Source organism: Salvelinus alpinus, chromosome 22 (assembly GCF_045679555.1).
Source record: "Salvelinus alpinus chromosome 22, SLU_Salpinus.1, whole genome shotgun sequence".
Lineage (NCBI taxonomy): Eukaryota > Metazoa > Chordata > Actinopteri > Salmoniformes > Salmonidae > Salvelinus > Salvelinus alpinus.
The window spans coordinates 32,384,469-32,405,326 of record NC_092107.1 but is presented as its reverse complement, the minus strand read 5'-3'; the positions used below and the strand labels follow the sequence as shown (position 1 = coordinate 32,405,326).

Here is a 20,858-nt window from a genome sequence, read left to right as displayed (position 1 = left end):
TTACGTTTTCCCTTTGAATTTATGTAAAGACGAAAATCACTATTACATCATGCATGTATGCATGAGTCAACAGCAAAACACAAAGATTAAAGAGTAAATGGAAATAATGTTATGGAAAGCCCTGATTTTCAGAGATTAAATCTTATTGTAACATAATACATGTTCCAATGGCTTGTACAGTGTACATTACATGAAATAAAATAATATTTTCTGAACAATTCAAATGGAGAAACATTACTTGTTCATACTTTCTCATACTTCATTTCACAGGTTCTCTCACAATAAAACATAATATTATATACATGTTGAATGTGGATGGCAATTGGCTACAAAATGTAATCCTGTATTACCATGGTATTACAGCTGGGTCTGTACGGTACTATACCATGTCAGCCTCGCTACCATGCTGCCTCCTGTTAGTACAGTGTATTCGGGAAGTATTCAGACCCCTTGACTTTTTCCAAATGTTCTTGCGTTACAGCCTTATTCTAAAAAGGATTAAATAGAACATTCGATCTACACACAATACCCCATAATGACAAAGTGAAAACAGGTTTTTCTAAATGTTTGCAAATTTATTTAAAAAACAGAAATACCTTATTTACATAAGTATTCAGACACTTTGCTATGAGACTCAAAAATTAACTTATGATTATCATTGAGATGTTTCTAAAACTTTATTGGAGTCCACCTGTGGTAAATTCAATTGATTGGACATGATTTGTAAAAGGCACACCCCTGTCTATATAAGGTCCCACAGTTGACGGTGCATGTCAGAGCAAAAACCAAGCCATGAGGTCAAAGGAATTGTAGGTAGAGCCCCGAGACAGAATTGTGTCGAGGCACAGATCTGGGGAAGGGTACCAAAACATTTCTGTAGCATGGAAGATCCCCAAGAACACAGTGGCCTCCATCATTCTTAAATGGAAGAATGTTTGGAACCACAAAGACTCTTCCTAGAGCTGGCCGCCCGGCCATACTGAGTAATCGGGGGAGAAGGGCCTTCGTCAGGGAGGTGACCAAGAACCTGATGGTCAATCTGACAGAGCTCCAGAGTTCCTCTGTGGAGATGGGAGAACATTCCAGAATGACAACCTTCTCTGCAGCACTCCACCAATTAGGCCTTTATGGTAGAGTGGTCGGATTGAAGTCACTTCTCAGTAAAAGGCACATGACAGCCCGCTTGGAGTTTGCCAAAAGGCTCCTAAAGGACACTCAGACCATGAGAAACACATTTTCTGGTCTGATGAAACCAAGATTGAACAATTTGGCCTTTATGCCAAGTGTCACGTCTGGAGGAAACCGGGCATTATCCCTACAGTGAAGCATGGTGGTGGCAGCATCATGCTGTGGGGATGTTTTTCAGCGGCAGGGACTGGGAGACCAGTCAGGGATGAGGGAAAGATGAACGGAGCAAATTACCGAGAGATCCTTGATTAAAACCTGCTCCAGAGTGCTCAGTACCTCAGACTGGGGACAAATGTTCACCTTCCAACAGGACAACGAACCTAAGCACACAGTCAAGGAATACTTAAGTAAATGTGATATTTCAGTTTTGTTTTTTTATTCTAAATTTCCAAAAATGTTGTTTTTTTTTAACTGTTTTTGGTTTGTCATTGTGGAGTATTGTATGTAGATTGATGAAACCTTTTAGAATTTAATCAATTTTTAGAATAAGGCTGTAACATAACAAAATGTGGAAAAAGTCAAGGGGTCTAAATACTTTCCAAATGCATCAAGTCAGCCTCGCTACCAAGCGGCCTCCTGTCTTTCCTCACCGCTACTGTACCGGTACTGTACGACAGTTGTTTGAAACTTATCAGACCAGCAAATTACATCACTAGAATACACACATTATTGAGAAAGCAGACAGAATGTGATTACCATTGTTTTATTTATGGAAAAATACAATACAATCCATTTCCTTTTATTTCAGAACACATAAGACAACATAATAATACAGTGTTACATGATGGTATGTTTCTAGAAATTAAACAAACATGGATGACAGGTCAATATTCAATATAACAGCACCACCTACAATATGCCAATAGTAAAAACGTATATTCATAGAGTGATTTTTAAAGGTTTCAACAGAAAAAAAAGGTGGCTAGGGAATTTTTGGACACAGGTATTTTAACATAAGTTTGCCTTCTACACATAAATTGGTCAAAACATTACTCCACATAACCTTTTCTGTAATGTACATCAAACATTAAACAATTTAATTATTGATGGGAAATAGCCTCGGATCTATTTTAAGAAAATAGATTTTTCTGTTACTGTTTTAAACTAAGTGAGAATATTGTGTATAATAGCTAATACAATCCTGTTAATTAGAACAATAATAACAATAAATCACAACAGTAATATCATAACAATAACCTTAATGTCAAACTTTCATTATTAAATCAAATATTATTATGTGTGTATTCAGGGAAGCTATGGAACTACTTTAAAACCTCCCTTAATGTGCAAGTGAGTATGCGCATGATCATGCATGTTTTAGTTTGTGTGTGTGTGTGTTTCAGTGTGTGTGTGTGTGTGTTTCAGTGTGCGCGTGTGTGTGTGTGTTTCAGTGTGTGTGTGTGTGTGTGTGCACTGTATTATGAGCAGAAGGCAGATTGCAGATCTTTGAAGGCAGCCCGTCTCTGTTTCCTAACAAGCGCCTGTCTCTTCCGTTCCTCCTGCTCCTCTCGGATCTCAGCCTCAAACTTACTGCCCACCTTTAGAGACTGCACCTGCACCATACAAAACACTATTAGATCTACAGTACAGCCGGGGATTATACAGTGCATTCGGAAAGTATTCAGATCCCTTGACATCTTCCACATTTTGTTACACTACAGCCTTATTCTAAAATGGATCAAATGAATTGTTTTCCTCATCAATCTACATACAATACCCCATAATGACAAAGTGAAAACAGGTTTTTCGAAATGTTTGTAAATGTATATAAAAAAAGCCCAGAGACAGAATTGTGTCGAGGCACAGATCTGGGGAAGGGTACCAAAACATTTATGTAGCATTGAAGATCCCCAAGAACATTATTAAATGGAAGAAGTTTGGAACCACTAAGACTCTTTCTGGAGCTGGCCACCAGGCCAAACTGAGCAATCAGGGGAGAAGGGCCTTGGTCAGGGAGGTGACCAAGAACGTGATGGTCACTCTGACAGAGCTTCAAAGTGCCTCTGTGGAGATGGAAGAACCTTCCAGAAGGACAACCTTCTCTGCAGCACTCCACCAATCAGGCCTTTATGGTAGAGTGGCCAGACGGAAGCCACTCCTCAGTAAAATAAACATGACCCGCTTGGAGTTTGCCAAAAGGCACCTAAAGGTCTTTCAAACCATGAGAAACAAGATTCTCTGGTCCGATGAAACCAAGATTGAACTCTTTGGCCTGAATGCCAAGCGTCCCGTTTGGAGGAAACCTGGCACCATCCATACTGTGAAGCACGGTGGTGACAGCATCATGCCTTGGGGATGTTTTTCAGCGGCAGGGACTGGGATCGAGGGAAAAATAAATCGGAGCAAAGTACAGAGGTTCACCTTCCAACAGGACAACAACCCTAAGCACACAGCCAAGACAACGCAGGAGTGGCTTCGGGACAAGTCTCTGAATGTCCTTGAGTGGCCCAGCCAGAGCCCGGACTTGAACCTGATCGAACATCTCTGAAGGGACCTGACAATCAATAGCTGTTTATTGATGCTCCCCATCCAACCTGACAGAGCTTGAGAGGATCTGCAGAGTTGAATGGAAGAAACTCCCCAAATACAGGTGCGCCAAGCTTGTAGCGTCATTTGCAAACATTTTGAAAAACCTGTTTTTGATTTGTCAATATGGGCTATTGTGTGTGGATTGATGAGGGGAAAAAACAATTTAATCTATTTTAGAATAAGGCTGAAATGTAACAAAATGTGGAAAACCTCAAGGGGTTTAAATACTTTCAGAATGCACTGTATAACACCACTCTGAATTCCATCACTACTGAATCTGTACCTGAAACATTAGATCATTTCAATTTACACTGCAAACTCAAAAACAGCACAGAACACACACACAGTCACTGTATTTCTCTTTCTGTCCACTAGAGGTGGATGTGGCCTAAGACATGCTGGTGTACAATCCTGTTATGATGGGAGAGACGAGGAATGAATCAGGCCAGCTAATGCACGTCAGGTCTTAAAATAGCTGAGCGCTTGTGGCCCACCTACTGTGACCTGCATTTCCTCAAGTATTCACAACTATACATCTGGGAAACTTAACACACGTCACACACCCTCCCCTTGTCCAATCACTCTGGTTCATCATGGGCAATGATTCTATAATGTTGACACAGCCAACCCTTTTCTCACACATACATACACACACACACACACTCTCTCCTCTTCCTCCATCCCACTCCTACCTTAGCCTCGAAGAAGTCCCGTGCCCTCATGACTCCCTCTGCGGAGACGTCTATCTCAGATAGTCTGGCCAGAGCCATCAGACCACTCTCCTCCTGCAGTTCGCCTGCCGCTGCTCGCCTGAAGATCAGCAGGAACTGGAGGAGAGAGGAAAACATCAGGGTCGGGGAGAGAGGCTCAAACAGAACTATTCATACAGTTGAAGTCGGAAGTTTACATACACTTAGGTTGGAGTCATTAAAACTCATTTTTCAACCACTCCACACATTTCTTGTTAATAAACTACAGTTTTGGCAAGTCGGCATGACAAGTAATTTTTGCAACAATTGTTTACAGACAGATTATTTCACTGTATCACAATTCCAGTGGGTCAGAAGTTTACATACACTAAGTTGACTGTGCCTTTAAACAGCTTGGAAAATTCCAGAAAATTATGTCATGGCTTTAGAGCTTCTGATAGGCTAATTGACATCATTTGAGTCAATTGGAGGTGTACCTGTGGATGTATTTCAAGGCCTACCTTCAAACTCAGTAACTCTTTGCTTGACATCATGGGAAAATAAAAATAAATCAGCCAAGACCTCAGAAAAACAATTGTAGACCTCCACAAGTCTGGTTCATCCTTGGGAGCAACTTCAAAATGCCTGAAGGTACCACGGTAATCTGTACAAACAATAGTACGCAAGTATAAACACCATGGGACCATGCAGCCGTCATACCGCTCAGGAAGGAGACGCGTTCTGTCTCCTAGAGATGAACGTACTTTGGTGCGAAAAGTGCAAATCAATCCCAAAACAACAGCAAAGAACCTTGTGAAGATGCTGGAGGAAACAGGCACAAAAGTATCTATATCCACAGTAAAACAAGTCCTATATCGACAGAACCTGAAAGGCCGCTCAGCAAGGAAGAAGCCACTGCTCCAAAACCGCAATAAAAAAAGCCAGACTACGGTTTGCAACTGCACATGGGGACAAAGATCGTACTTTTTTGAGAAATGTCCTCTGGTCTGATCAAACAAAAATAGAACTGTTTGGCCATAATGACCATCATTATGTTTGGAGGAAATAGGGGGAGTCTTGCAAGCCGAAGAACACCATCCCAACCGTGAAGCACGGGGTGGCAGCATCATGTTGTGGGGGTGCTTTGCTGCAGGAGGGACTGGTGCACTTCACAAAATAGATGAAATCATGAGGGAGGAAAATGATGTGGATATATTGAAGCAAAATCAAGACATCAGTCAGGAAGTTAAAGCTTGGTCGCAAATGGGTCTTCCAAATGGACAATGACCCCAAGGATACTTCCAAAGTTGTGGCAAAATGGCTTAAGGACAACAAAGTCAAGGTATTGGAGTGGCCATCACAAAGCCCTGATCTCAATCCTATAGAAAATTTGTGGGCAGAACTGAAAAAGCGTGTGCGAGCAAGGAGGCCTACAAACCTGACTCAGTTACACCAGCTCTGCCAGGAGGAATGGGCCAAAATTCACCCAACTTATTGTGGGAAGCTTGTGGAAGGCTAGGTTTGACCCAAGTTAAACAATTTAAAGTCAATGCTATCAAATACTAATTGAGTGTATGTTAACTTCTGACCCACTGGGAATGTGATGAAAGAAATAAAAGATGAAAGAAATAATTCTCTCTACTATTATTCTGGCATTTCACATTCTTAAAATAAAGTGGTGATCCTAACTGACCTAAAACAGGGAATTTCTACTAGGATTAAATGTCAGGAATTGTGAAAAACTGAGTTTAAATGTATTTGGCTAAGGTGTATGTAAACTTCCGACTTCAACTGTGTCTATACTTTTTAGGTCAGTAGATTGTAGAATATATACAGGAGTTACAGTGCACTGCATTTGTGAAATAAACAGAATATGTTATTGTAGGTCATAGTAAATTATTTTTGCTGTAAAAACAACTACGAACTGATTTTTTGCCAAATATAGGGTCCTACATTTCCTACATTTCATGTACTGCCACAACAATAGTCTGTCATAACAATCCCTACAAAGCTTCACAACATCAATAACAGTCTAATATCATAACATCATATAGAAGTGATAACAGTTCCTTGTAATATCATATAGAAGTGATAACTGGTCGTTGTAATATCATATAGAAGTGATAACTGGTCCTTGTAATATCATATAGAAGTGATAACTGGGTCTTGTAATATCATATAGAAGTGATAACTGGTCCTTGTAATATCATATAGAAGTGATAACTGGTCCTTGTAATATCATATAGAAGTGATAACTGGTCCTTGTAATATCATATAGAAGTGATAACTGGTCCTTGTAATATCATATAGAAGTGATAACTGGTCCTTGTAATATCATATAGAAGTGATAACTGGTCCTTGTAATATCATATAGATGTTATAACAACCGTTCGTGTCTGTGGGTTTAGTGTCAGAACTGTCCTCCTATGAGATGTGTTTTCTGTGTGTGACCTTGATGTAGCGACCTGATATCAATCAAATGTATTTTATAAAGCACTTTTTACATCAGTAGTTGTCAAAGTGCTATACTGACACCCAGCCTAAAACCACAAAGCAATTCAGATGTAGAAGCATGGTCGCTAGGAAAAACTCCCTAGAAAGGCAGGTACCTAGGAAGACACCTAGAGAGGAACCAGGCTCAGAAGGGTGATAGAATCCCCCATCTAGCCTGACCACTAGTGGTCCTAGGGACTGTGCTGTGTAATGGGATATGTCTGTGTGAAACTCAGCTACTGCAATCAGGAGAATGAGAGGCAGAGAGAAGCAAGGATTGGGCTTTAGTCAATGCCTCAGAGCTCAAACCAAACAGAGTCTTTGTATCTCTGTTCAGCTGCCCCTATCACCTGTTAAACCCTGTGAGTATGTGAGAGAGAAGGAGAGAGAGGGGGTAGGAAAGATACGGCGAGAGGGGGGGGTAGGAAAGATACAGAGGGGGGTAGGAAAGATATAGAGGGAGAGGGGGGTAGGAAGGATACACAGAGGGAAGGGGGGTAGGAAAGATACGGAGAGAGTGGGGGGTAGGAAAGATACGTAGGAAAGATACGGAGAGAGGGGGGGTAGGAAAGATACGGAGGGAGGGGGGGTAGGAAAGATACGGAGGGAGGGGGGGGTAGGAAAGATACAGAGGGAGGGGGGGTAGGAAAGATACAGAGGGAGGGGGGGTAGGAAAGATACAGAGAGAGAGGGGGGGGGTAGGAAAGATACGGAGAGAGGGGGGGGGTAGGAAAGATACGGAGAGAGGGGGGGGGGGTAGGAAAGATACGGAGAGAGGGGGGGTAGGAAAGATACGGAGAGAGGGGGGGGTAGGAAAGATACGGAGAGAGGGGGGGGGTAGGAAAGATACGGAGAGAGGGGGGGTAGGAAAGATACGGAGAGAGGTGGGGGGTAGGAAAGATACGGAGAGAGGGGGGGTAGGAAAGATACGGAGAGGGGGGGTAGGAAAGATACGGAGAGGGGGGTAGGAAAGATACGGAGAGGGGGGTAGGAAAGATACGGAGAGGGGGGTAGGAAAGATACGGAGAGAGGGGGAGTAGGAAAGATACGGAGAGAGGGGGGTAGGAAAGATACGGAGGGAGGGGGTTAGGAAAGATACGGAGGGAGGGGTAGGAAAGATACGGAGGGAGGGGGGTAGGAAAGATACGGAGAGAGGGGGGGTATGAAAGATACGGAGAGAGGGGGGTATGAAAGATACGGAGAGAGGGGGGGGTAGGAAAGATACGGAGAGAGGGGGGAGTAGGAAAGATACGGAGAGAGGGGGGGGTAGGAAAGATACGGAGAGAGGGGGGGTAGGAAAGATACGGAGGGAGGGGTAGGAAAGATACGGAGGGAGGGGGGTAGGAAAGATACGGAGAGAGGGGGGGTATGAAAGATACGGAGAGAGGGGGGTATGAAAGATACGGAGAGAGGGGGGGGTAGGAAAGATACGGAGAGAGGGGGGAGTAGGAAAGATACGGAGAGAGGGGGGTAGGAAAGATACGGAGAGAGGGGGGGTAGGAAAGATACGGAGAGAGGGGGGTAGGAAAGATACGGAGAGAGGGGGGTAGGAAAGATACGGAGGGAGGGGGGTAGGAAAGATACGGAGGGAGGGGGGTAGGAAATAGAACGGGAGAGAGGGAGGGGAGTAAGAAGGTTGAGAGAGGGGGAAGGAAATAGAAGGAGAGAGAGGGAGGGGAGGAGGAGGTAGAAGGGGAGATAGGTCATTGGAGGGGGCTGAGGCTAAGTCATGCAGAAGTGTTCTACCTGTCGTAATCAGTTTCTCTCACTCTCAATTCAATGCAATTCAAAGGGTTTTATTGGCATGGGAAACATATGTTTACATTGCCAAAGCAAGTGAAATAGACAAGAAATAAAAAGGAAATAAACAATTCAAAATGAACAGTAAACATCACACACACAAAAGTTTTTAAATAATAGACAAACGTTATAACAATGTGAAAATAGTTGAAGTATGAACGAGAACATAAACATAAATATGGGTTGTATTTACAATGGTGTTTATGCTCCACTAGTTACCCTTTGCTTGTGGCAACAGGGCACAAAAATTTCTGCAGTGATGGTACACTGTTGTATTTCACCTAATAGATATGGGAGTTTATCAAAATTGGATTTGTTTTCAAATTCTTTAGGGGTGTGTGTAAACTGAAGGAAATATGTGTCGCTGGTATGGTCATACATTTGTCAGGAGGTTAGGAAGTTCAGCTCGGTTTCCACCTCATTTTGTGGGCAGTGGGCACATAGCCGATGGCGATGGCGGCCTCTCTCGATAGCAAGGCCATGCTCACAGAGTCTGTACATAGTCAAAGCTTTCCTTAATTTGGGGTCAGTTACAGTGGTCAGGTATTCTGCCACTGTGTTCTCTGTTTAGGGCCAAATAACATTCAAGTTTGCTCTGTTTTTTGTATTATTCTTTCCAATGTGTCAAGTAACTATCTTTTTGTTTAATTGTGTTTGTAAGTAGAGTCTCCATACCAGCTGGCGGAGGGGACTCTTCTCCAGGTTCTCTCTATCTCTCTCTCTCCCTCCCCCTCCTCCTCCCCATACACTCGCAGAGTGATAATGAGACGCACCGTTTTACAGACTGTCCTGAAGGGAGTACAGAGCCTTCAGAAAGTATTCATACTCCTTGACTTAGTCCACATTTTGTTGTGTTACAGCCTGAATTCAAAATTGATTTTTACAATACCCCATAATGAGAAAGTGAAAACATGTTTTAAGAAATGTTTGCACATTTATTCAAATGAAATACAGAAATATCTAATTTACAGCATTCACACCCGAGTCAATAATTTGTAGAAGCACCTTTGGCAGCGATTACAGCTGTGAGTCTTTCTGGGTAAGTATCTAAGAGCTTTCCACACTGGATTGTACAACATTTACCCATTATTCTTTCCAAAATTATTCAAGCTCTGTCAAATTGGTTGTTGATCATTGCTAGACACCATTTTCAGGTCTTGCCATAGATTTTCGAGCATATTTAAGTCAAAACTGTATCTCGGCCACTCAGGAACATTCACTGTCTTCTTGGTAAGCAACTCCAGTGTAGATTTGGCCTTATGTTTTAGGTTATTGTCCACTGAAAGGTGAATTCACCTCACAGTGTCTGGTGGAAAACAGACTGAACTAGGTTTTCCTCTAGGATTTTGCCTGTTCTTAGCTCCATTCCATTTATTTTTTATCCTGAAAAACTCCCCTGTCCTTAACGATATCAAGCATACCCATAACATGATGCAGCCACCACTATCCTTGAAAATATGGAGAGTGGTACTCAGTCATGTGTTGTATTGGATTTTCCCCAAACATAACACTTTGTATTCAGGACAAAAAGTGAATTACTTCGTCACATTTTTTTTCAGTATTACTTTAGTGCCTTGTTTCAAACAGGATGCCTGTTTTTGAATATTTGTATTGTGTACAGGTTTCCTTCTTTTCACTCTGTCAACTAGGTTAGTATTGTGGAGTAACTATAATGGTGTTGATCCATCCTCAGTTTTCTCCTATCACAGCCATTAAACTCTGTAACTATTTTAAAGTTACCATTGGCCTCATGGTGAAATCCCTGAGCGGTTTCCTTCCTCTCCGTCAACTGAGTTAGGAAGGACGCCTGTATCTTTGCAGTGACTGGGTGTATTGATACACCATCCAAAATGTAATTAAAAACTTCACAATGCTCAAAGGGATATTCAATGTCTGCTTTTTTAAATTTTTACCCATCTACGTACCAATAGGTGCCGTTCTTTGCGAGACATTGGAAAACCTCCCTGGTCTTTGTGGTTGAATCTGTGTATGAAATTCACTGTTCGACTGATGTACCTTACAGATAATTGTATGTGTGGGGTACAGAGATGAGGTAGTCAATTAAAAATCATGTTAAACATTATTATTGTACACAGAGTGAGTCCATGCAACTTATTAAGTCACTTGTTAAGCACAATTATACTCCTGAACTTATTTAGGCTTGCCATAACAAAGGGGTTGAATACTTATTGACTCAAGACATTTCAAATTTAAATGTTTTATTAATTTGTAAACATTTCACAAACATAATTCCACTTTGACACTATGGGGTATTTTGTGCAGGCCAGTGACAAAACAAAATTCAGCCTGTAACACAACAAAATGTGGAAAAACTCAAGGAGAGTGAATACCTTCTGAAGGCTCTGTATGTGTTACTGCAGTTAAAAAAGACACACTGTAATTAACAGGCCTTGTGAGGCATTGACTCACTCAGGCACACACACAGGGACATTGACATGGAAGTAGACAGCACATTACACACACCTCTCTGTAGCTCAGCTTGCTGTCGAAGTCCTCATCCACCTCCCTGATCATGTTCTTGAGGCCCAGGTGGGTCTGAGGAGCTCCCAGCTTCTCCATCATCAGCTTCAACTCCATCAGGTCTATGAAGCCGTCCTTACCACTGTCAAACCTACAGCGAGAGGAGGGTAGATCAATGAACTTACATTATAACATCACAACTTTATGAAGCCGTCCTTACCACTGTCAAACCTACAGCGAGAGGAGGGTAGATCAATGAACTTACATTATAACATCACAACTTTATGAAGCCGTCCTTACCACTGTCAAACCTACAGAGAGGTGTGTCTACATACAGCCAGGGAAAGAGGAAGGTACACAGACATTACCTCACATTAAATTACCAGGAGAGGAAACACGTCCATTCTGTCATAAAGGACAAAAGCGATGGCCATAGATAGTTATATAGCCAACAACTAGAGGTGTTTCTCTTGGTCAGGTCAAATGCTCAGAAAAACCTCATGGAAGATATGTGCCAAACCTTTTCTAAGTTCAGCCAAGACTGGCTGACAGGCCCAATGTGGTGAAAGGCATCTATACCCTGAGTCTGACCAGAAGGCCACATCTAGGCATAGAGATACAGACCCTAAGCCTGCCAATGACATTAAAACACACACACACACACACACACACAGAGGAGAGAGAGACATGTTATGAGGTCGGTCCGATGTCAGGAATAGTGATGCGAGTGGTTGACACTAACCAGACAGCTACCTTTGCTTGACTGACACACACAAACACCAACTTTCCCTGATCAATCACAGTTAAACACAACACACTCTTTGTCATCAGACAAACAGATGAATCAAGGGTGTTGGGGGTCCTAGATAAACAGATCAAGGGAGTAATTGAAAAACAGAGAGAGATGACTGAGTGAGATGGAGATAGAGCAGAAGTGTGTGTGTGTGTGTGTGTGTGTGTGTGTGTGTGTGTGTGTGTGTGTGTGGGGGGGGGGGGGGGGCTGCAAGGACTCTGTCTGTCTATCTGACACAAGAAGTATTTATAGATACTTTCACACAGCTGTTCGAGAGGCACTGGATCTGGGTGTGAGTGAGGAAACACACACTCTCTCTCTCTCTCACACAGACACACACACACACTCTCTCTCTCTCACACAGACACACACACACACTCAAACACACACGTGTGCTCCTATCTGCCGACGCCTGAATGTAGGAGTGTAATCTGGTCAGAAAAGAGACCAAAAAGAGAGAGAGGTCATTTTTTCAGGCTAACTCTTCAAAAGTCCATAGGAACTAAACCCCCTCCCTTCAAAACAACCTGATTTAGGACTATTAACTTCCTAACAATCAGCCTAAAGACATCATCATCATCACAGTAGCACAAAGGACCACTGATCTGAACCCCACCCATCACTTTAAAGAGAACGGTCTTTGCTTACGCCTAACACCCATCCCAAATAAATCACTGATGCTGATACAACCCCCCAATGAAACACATTTTGTCCTGTTGAACATCAATCTACATCTACCCAATACTGTAACCCGCCCAACACGGTTACCCACCCAACACGGTAACCCACCCAACACGGTTACCCACCCAACACGGTAACCCACCCAACACGGTAACCCACCCAATACGGTTACCCACCCAATACGGTAACCCGCCCAATACTGTAACCCACCCAACACGGTAACCCACCCAACACGGTAACCCACCCAACACGGTAACCCACCCAATACTGTAACCCACCCAATACTGTAACCCACCCAACACGGTAACCCACCCAACACGGTAACCCACCCAATACTGTAACCCACCCAATACTGTTACCCACCCAACACTGTTACCCACCCAATACTGTTACCCACCCAACACTGTAACCCACCCAATACTTTTATTCCTGTTCGTGTCCCTGTCAAGCGTGCTGAATTACTTTTCACCATATTCATTCCCATCAAACACAAGCGCACATGCACACGCACATTTCCTGCCGTCTGTGTTCTAGGACAGCTGGTTTTGTTTGGTCCTCCACAGCTGACCAGTATGACAACTGTTCACAGCAACTGATGACCACAGAGCAGCTTAGCAACTGTCCCCTGTACATACAGGACTCACTCCACAGCTTAGTGACAGGTCCTAGTCCAGCTCCTCTGTGTGGCAAGTCAGTATCTCACAACAACATGTTATGCTGAAAGAACAGAAAGTACTGCCTCTGACTAGGCAGGTTATGATCATTAAAATACTACTCTGGGCTACTATTACCGCCCCAGCTTTCTACCACAATCTACCGCTGACGAAAGCTTTGACGTAACATAGATAAGACTGAAAGGCTGTCTGGCTATCAAAAAACTCAAAAGTGGAATGTTGCAAGAAAACAACAGTGTTGTGGAATGTCTTCATTTGTAAGGGAGTGGTGCCACAGCTACGGTCCATGGTCAGGACTTATTGTCCCACAGCTAACTTCCTGCAGTATGGTAATTATAGATACCAATGCTTTTGGCATGGACACTGTATTTTTGGATCTTTCTCTCGCTCTCTCTCTCTCCCCCTCTCCCTCTCACCAGCTCTCTCCCCTTCTCTCTCCCTGTCTCTCAGCAGGAGTGTATTCAGGTCACTCCTGCTGCTATAGGGTGTTCTAGTGTCTGAGTGAAGATGGAGCAGGTAAGAGCCGGCTGATAGAGCTACATCCTCATCTCTAATGCAGCCTCTTTTAGACCAGCGTCAGGCTAGTGCACGTGTCTGTGCATTTTCACCCCGGACACAGAGATACTTGTGGACTCTGAGGGAGAAAACCGAGAAATTTGTGAAAAAGCCGTCCCTCAGAAATCACAGTGACTAACGCATTACCATCAGAGGCTGTTTTTCGATCAGTGACTCGATCAAGTCAGAATTGTGATACACTCTTAGAAAAAAGGGTTCCAAAAGGGTTCATCTGTTGTCCCCATCTATATAGAATTCAAAAGGATTCTACCTGGAACCAAAAAGGGTTATCTTAAGGGGACAGCCGAAGAACCCTTTTAGGTTCTAGATAGCACATATTTTTCTAAGAGTGTAGTGTTGATGATGAGTATGAGTTATGCAGAGTTAACTTCTCATGGCTGGGGGCAGTATTGAGTAGCTTGGATGAATAAAGTGCCCAGAGTAAACTGCCTGCTACTCAGTCCCAGAAGCTAAGATATGCAAAGTATTAGTATATTTGGATAGAAAACACTCTGAAGTTTCTAAAACTGTTTGAATGATGTCTGTGAGTATAACAGAACTCATATGGCAGGCAAAAACCTGAGAAAAAATCCAACCAGGAAGTTGGAAATTGAGGTTTGTAGTTTTTCAACTCATCGCCTATTGAATAGACAGTGGGAAATTGGTAATATTGCACTTCCTAAGGCTTCCACTAGATGTCAACAGTCTTTAGAACCTTGTTTGATGCTTCTACTGTGAAGGAGGGGGGAATGAGGGCTCTTTGAGTCAGGGGTCTGGCAGAGTGCCATGAGCTGACCACGCGCGTTCACGTGAGAGTTAGCATTGCATTTCTGAAGACAAAGGAATTCTCCGGTTGAAACATTATTGAAGATTTATGACAAAAACATCCTAAAGATTGATTCTATACATCGTTTGACATGTTTCTACGGACTGTAACGGAACTTTTGGACTTTGTCTGCTCGCGCCTCATGAATTTGGATTACTGGGCTAAACGCGCGAACAAAAAGGAGGTATTTGGACATAAATGATGTACTTAATCGAACAAATCAAACATTTATTGTGGAACTGGGATTCCTGGGAGTGCATTCTGATGAAGATCATCAAAGGTAAGGGAATATTTATAACGCTATTTCTGACTTCTGTTGACTCCAACATGGTTTTGTTCTCTGAGCGCTGTACTTAGATTATTGCATGGTTTGCTTTTTCCGTAAAGTTCTTTTGAAATCTGACACAGCGGTTGCATTAAGGAGAAGTATATCTCTAATTCTGTGCATAACACTTGTATCTTATATTAAAGTTTATGATGACTATTTCTCTAAATAAATGTGGCTCTCTGCAAAATCACCGGATGTTTTGGAAGCAAAACATTACTGAACGTAACGCGCCAATGTACACTGAGATTTTTGGATATACATATGCACTTTATCGAACAAAACATACATGTATTGTGTAACATGAAGTCCTATGAGTGTCATTTGATGAAGATCATCAAAGGTTAGTGATTCATTTTATCTCTATTTCTGCTTTTTGTGACTCCTCTCTTTGGCTGGAAAAATGGCTGTGTTTTTCTGTGACTAGGTACTGACCTAACATAATCGTTTGGTGTGCTTTCGTCGTTAAGCCTTTTTGAAATCGGACACTGTGGTGGGATAACAACAAGTTTATCTTTAAAATGGTGTGAAATACTTGTATGTTTGAGGAATTTGAGGAATTTTAATTATGAGATTTCTGTTTGAATTTGTCGCCCTGCACTTTCACTGGCTGTTGTCAAATCGATCCTGTTAACGGGAACTTAGCCGATCTCAGCCATAAGAGGTTAAAAGGCAGGGAAGGGTTAAGGCCTCTAGAATGCAGAGAAAGCGGTTGAGTGACTGGGGCAGGTGCAGCATCAGGGAAGAGAGAGAGGGTGAGGAGGGCAGGTGCAGCATCAGGGAAGAGAGAGAGGGTGAGGAGGGCAGGTGCAGCATCAGGGAAGAGAGAGAGGGTGAGGAGGGCAGGTGCAGCATCAGGGAAGAGAGAGAGGGTGAGGAGGGCAGGTGCAGCATCAGGGAAGAGAGAGAGGGTGAGGAGGGCAGGTGCAGCATCAGGGAAGAGAGAGAGGGTGAGGAGGGCAGGTGCAGCATTAGGGAAGAGAGAGAGGGTGAGGAGGGTAGACCAAAAGATGATGGGGTGAGGCAGAGTGTAAAGGGGTGAGAGAAGAGGCATAATTTAGGATGGAATGGCCCGGCCCTGCCATTAATCTAGCCTACCCCCGCTTAGAACATTCCAAAGTGCCCCCTCCCTGGCCCTCATCCCAACTAGGCTCTGCCACCACGACTGCATTCAAGCAAACTTTAGGACACAGACAGACTGGCCACTGTCTAATCAGTGTGCCCCCGCTGAGCATGTGTCTCACCCACATCTAGGTTACCCACCAGTGGCTAGGTCAGAGGGTCAAGTACTCTGCATGCAAAGCTAAGGACAGCAGGGGGAGATGAAAGACGGATTGGGTAGATAAAGGAAGCAGTGTCCACTCAGAAAATAATAAGTCAGGCAAAGACAGCACATCTGACCTCTCCGCTTCAGCCACTGAAAAGCCTACAGAGAGACGATAGGATAACCTAAGGAAATGGAGGTTCGCAGCACTTCAACTCATTGTGGTCTAATTGATCATCAAGGTCTGAGCTTTGCACTGAAACCAAACTCTAAAGCATGACAGTCTATACTTATGACACTTACGACACGGGTGGGTAATGCAGCCACACGTGTCTATCATGTGTGGGTAATGCTGCAACATGTGTCTATCACGGGTGGGTAATACTGCAACACGTCTATCCTGAATGGGTAATGCTGCAACATGTTTATCATGGGTGGGTAATGCTGCAACACGTGTCTATCATGAGTGGGTAATGCTGCAACATGTGTCTATCCTGAATGGGTAATGCTGCAACATGTCTATCATGAGTGGTTAATGCTGCAACACGTGTCTATCCTGAATGGGTAATACTGCAACACGGGTCTATCCTGAATGGGTAATACTGCAACACATGTCTATCCTGAATGGGTAATGCTGCAACATGTCTATCATGAGTGGGTAATGCGGCAACACGTGTCTATCCTGAATGGGTAATACTGCAACACGGGTCTATCCTGAATGGGTAATACTGCAACACATGTCTATCCTGAATGGGTAATGCTGCAACATGTCTATCATGAGTGGGTAATGCGGCAACACGTGTCTATCCTGAATGGGTAATGCTGCAACACGTGTCTATCCTGAATGGGTAATGCTGCAACACGGGTTTATCATGGGTGGGTAATGCTGCAACACATGTCTATCATGGGTGGGTAATGCTGCAACACGTGTCTATCATGGGTGGGTAATACTGCAACACATGTCTATCATGGGTGGGTAATGCTGCAACACATGTCAATCACGGACATATGTCTAGGAAGTGCCCCAGTGATGGCTATAGGAGAGATGATTAAAACCTGCCCCAGGCAGAATAGCTTGAGAGCCATAGAGAGAAGAGAGAGGAAGGAGAGAGGGGGGCAAAAGAGATGGAGATAGAGGACACATTCAACCAACGCCCAACAGAATAGAGAATCTGGGGCAGTGTGTGTGGGTGAGAGAGAGAGAGAGGCATGTTTACAAAATGTTTCTTCATGAGCGCATCTAAGTGCATGTTTGTCAATGTGAGGCATGTTCAAGTAAATTCACTTAATCAACCCAACGTCCTCCTAAAGAAATAGGTTGATACCAAGCCCCCTTCCTCTGTGAACCATATCCCCCTCTACTTACTGAGTCTTCCATTCCAACTGTGCTGAGAGCTAAATTAGGCCAAACTCAAATGTAAAACTCAAGTTTAAATAAATAGTCCTGGAAAAACTGCAGTGTCACTGCATCAACCCACCAATCAATATCCTTCTCTACACTGTTTTCACACACACCTGTAGCTACAAAGCCACAGATGAACTGGAACAAAAGTATTACATGTCCTCAAGTTCAATGTCTCCAACAGAAATGCAAGTAGTCTCCCCTATAGCTCTGAAGTAGTCTCCCCTATAGCTCTGAAGTAGTCTCCCCTATAGCTCTGAGCAAATACAGTACATGGACACTACTAGTCTCACAAGCAAAGGCTGTCCAGTCTCAATCTCCCCTCACCAGAGAAACACAGTAAAGTCTACTCTCGTCAGTGGTCACACACACACACACACACACACACACACACACACACACACACACACACACACACACACACACACACACACACACACACACACACACACACACACACACACACACACACACACACACAAGATGCCATTATCGCACAGGAGAGGGGGTGTCAATGGGGACCCAGTGTTTGAGAAGAGTGGCCCTTGTCTCTCCAGTGAAAAAAGACTGTTGCACAATGACTGTACAGTTCCATTGGCCCAGGAGAAAACATTATTCTGGCCTGGTACAGAGGATGTCAGTAAAGCCTAGTATAGCCTCATATCCCCCCACTGGGTCCACAAATTTCCTAAAGGGTTGGTGCTGCAGAGACTGGAGTGACAAAGCAGGCTCTAGACACACGCACGCACACACACACACACACACAGCAGGTTATTACAGTACATAGTCTATGAGAGGATTAAATGAGAGGTAGAGAAAAAAGGGGGGATTCGCCCTATACAATAATAACACTAGGCTAGCAACCTAGAGATGAATTATTGTCATGTAAGCAACATAGGGCCATGTATTATTCATATCTATTCATGGCAGAAATGGAAAGTGTTGAAGGCTAGATGAAGACCATTCAGTCTGAAGTTCCACAACAATTTAACTCCACAAGCAGGAGACAGAGGTCACTCAGCAATCTCAGTTCACCTTGTCAATTCTGTGTTCAGTAAGTTGTCTCTGACATAATATATAGGCTTCATCTCTTTATCACAGTGATCTGAATCAATCCCTCATGCCCACTCAATACCTTGCCTGGATGTGACTAGCCTACAACATGCATAGTGGAGTCCAGGGAACAAAGTAACACTTTTAGGCTTTTTCTTATTATGAAAAGGCTATTGATGTTAGATGAATAATATTTCATACAAACAACATATAGATTAACTACATTTCTAAGACATACCAGTTTTACAATTCAACCCAAAGTGGTGGGAGTAAAACATTACAATTGACACAGTATCCGGGATGAAACGTAACAGGCTGCAGAGTTAAATGTAACACCGTCTTCAATGGTAAAAATGATGGACAAATAAAAAAGTAGGATTTGAAACTGATATTTTGATGATAATACACAAAAATGTTAAATAAATATTTCCAATTGATATTTTAGGCATGTCACATTGGCCAAAAAGGGAGTAGCCAAAATGAATATATATATATAAAGATCTTTTTAGCATTCAAGTCTGAATTTGACTTTTTTATTTTTTATTTCTAAGGTATTATCTTAATTGTACTGCTAAACTTGATATAAAGAAGTGACATTTTCTATAATTATGTGAATGTGTATAAATATTATGTACGATTTTCAGTACCTTGTTACATACAAACACCCCCCACAAAATACAATAACAATTATTGGCATCAACTATACCAATCAAAAGACCCCATCTTACTAATAAAAGTATACATGTTTAAATACATGGAGAATGGTTCTACAGGTATATTACCAAAAAAAGAGAGGCGGCAAGTATATTCAAAAAGACAATAGATCATTGATGGATTTAAACTAACCGCATTAGGCATATATACACACTAAGCATGCATTAACACATTTCATAACATCTTTCTAAATAGTCTCTAATTTGAGTTATTAAACTGTTACAGTACACCTGATCCGCTGTTACTTTGTTCACCGGTCTCCCCTACAGACAAAACTAAGGACACCTCTTTATCAAGTCAAGTCACAACATAGGCTATAACCATTGCCACAAGAATGATATTAGAATGATATTCAAATTTTTTATTAGCCTACCGTTTGAAAATGTTCTCCATGTCTTTGATCTGTTTGCGGGAGAATTCTTTGAATTCCGTGCTGGGGTTGAATACCTTGGCTTGCTTGGGCGCCGCGTTCCCATTGTTAATGTCCAGTCTCCGGGTGAGTTTCGCCGTGAGTTCCGATGTGGCATCATTGACAATGACCACCACCGCTTTTTCCTGCTGCTCGGGGACAGAGTCGCTCGGTTTCACCGGGGTCTCCTCTGGTGCACACGGGTTGAATTGGGGAGCCTGCTCTGCGGCCATCCTGGGCTGTAGTTTCCTCGCCAATTCGTCCGATGCCATGCTGCGTAGGATACTTTTTGACTTGATGCGATGGGAGCGTGTGCCTAGCACTCAGGGTGGTCAGCTGTGTCTGTCAGCTCGTGACTCTGAGCTCCTCTCAACCTGGACAGTTTCGAGGAGGCGGAGCACAACCGAGCATCAGCATCAAAGCATAAATTGAGCTAAATTACAGCATCTGAAACCAACCACAGGCGAACCCAAACAAATAAGAGCATAAAAGGTGCAACACGAGCAGTCAAGTTGTTGTTAAATGAACTGCTTGATGGATAATTGCTTTGATTTTAGCTAGTATTTGAGAGACATTCTTGGTATGTTTACTTGGTCATCCTTTTTATCGAACCTAATTATTATAGCGGTGACGCAGGTACTAAAATGTAGCCTCCGTCAAAAAAGGAACTACGGAGGAAAAAAAATTCTGCGTTGGCCGGGAATCGAACCCGGGTCAACTGCTTGGAAGGCAGCTATGCTCACCACTATACCACCAACGCTCGACCGTTACAACATAAATTCTTTCTTACTTTAGAGACGCATTAGAGTTGATCTGAACATAACTTCGTAGTTGCCATTATTGTTTACATGTTATATGCTCAAATAGCACGACTCCCATTACTGAAATAGCGGAGATATAGTGTCAGTCAAACAAGTGTGGATTGACAAACAAAACAGTAACGTTAGCCACATTAATAGGGAGGACCGGCTAAAATAGTCAT

General features: G+C 42.9%; 1 protein-coding gene and 1 non-coding gene across 2 annotated transcripts; both read right to left on the bottom strand.

Annotated features, from left to right (window-relative positions):
* Positions 1–1,875: 1,875 nt before the first annotated feature.
* On the bottom strand, positions 1,876–20,591 carry LOC139549436 (EF-hand domain-containing protein D2-like). Its single transcript, XM_071359932.1, has 4 exons — positions 19,841–20,591; positions 11,184–11,331; positions 4,410–4,544; positions 1,876–2,741 (listed from the first exon to the last, which is right to left on the bottom strand). Exons 1-4 carry the CDS (start codon positions 20,146–20,148, stop codon positions 2,607–2,609), a joined length of 726 nt encoding a protein of 241 aa, XP_071216033.1. The 5' UTR covers positions 20,149–20,591; the 3' UTR covers positions 1,876–2,606.
* trnag-ucc (transfer RNA glycine (anticodon UCC)) lies at positions 20,565–20,636 on the bottom strand. Its single transcript has one exon. It is a non-coding gene; the product is annotated as a tRNA-Gly (tRNA).
* Between the last annotated feature and the right edge of the window lie 222 nt (positions 20,637–20,858).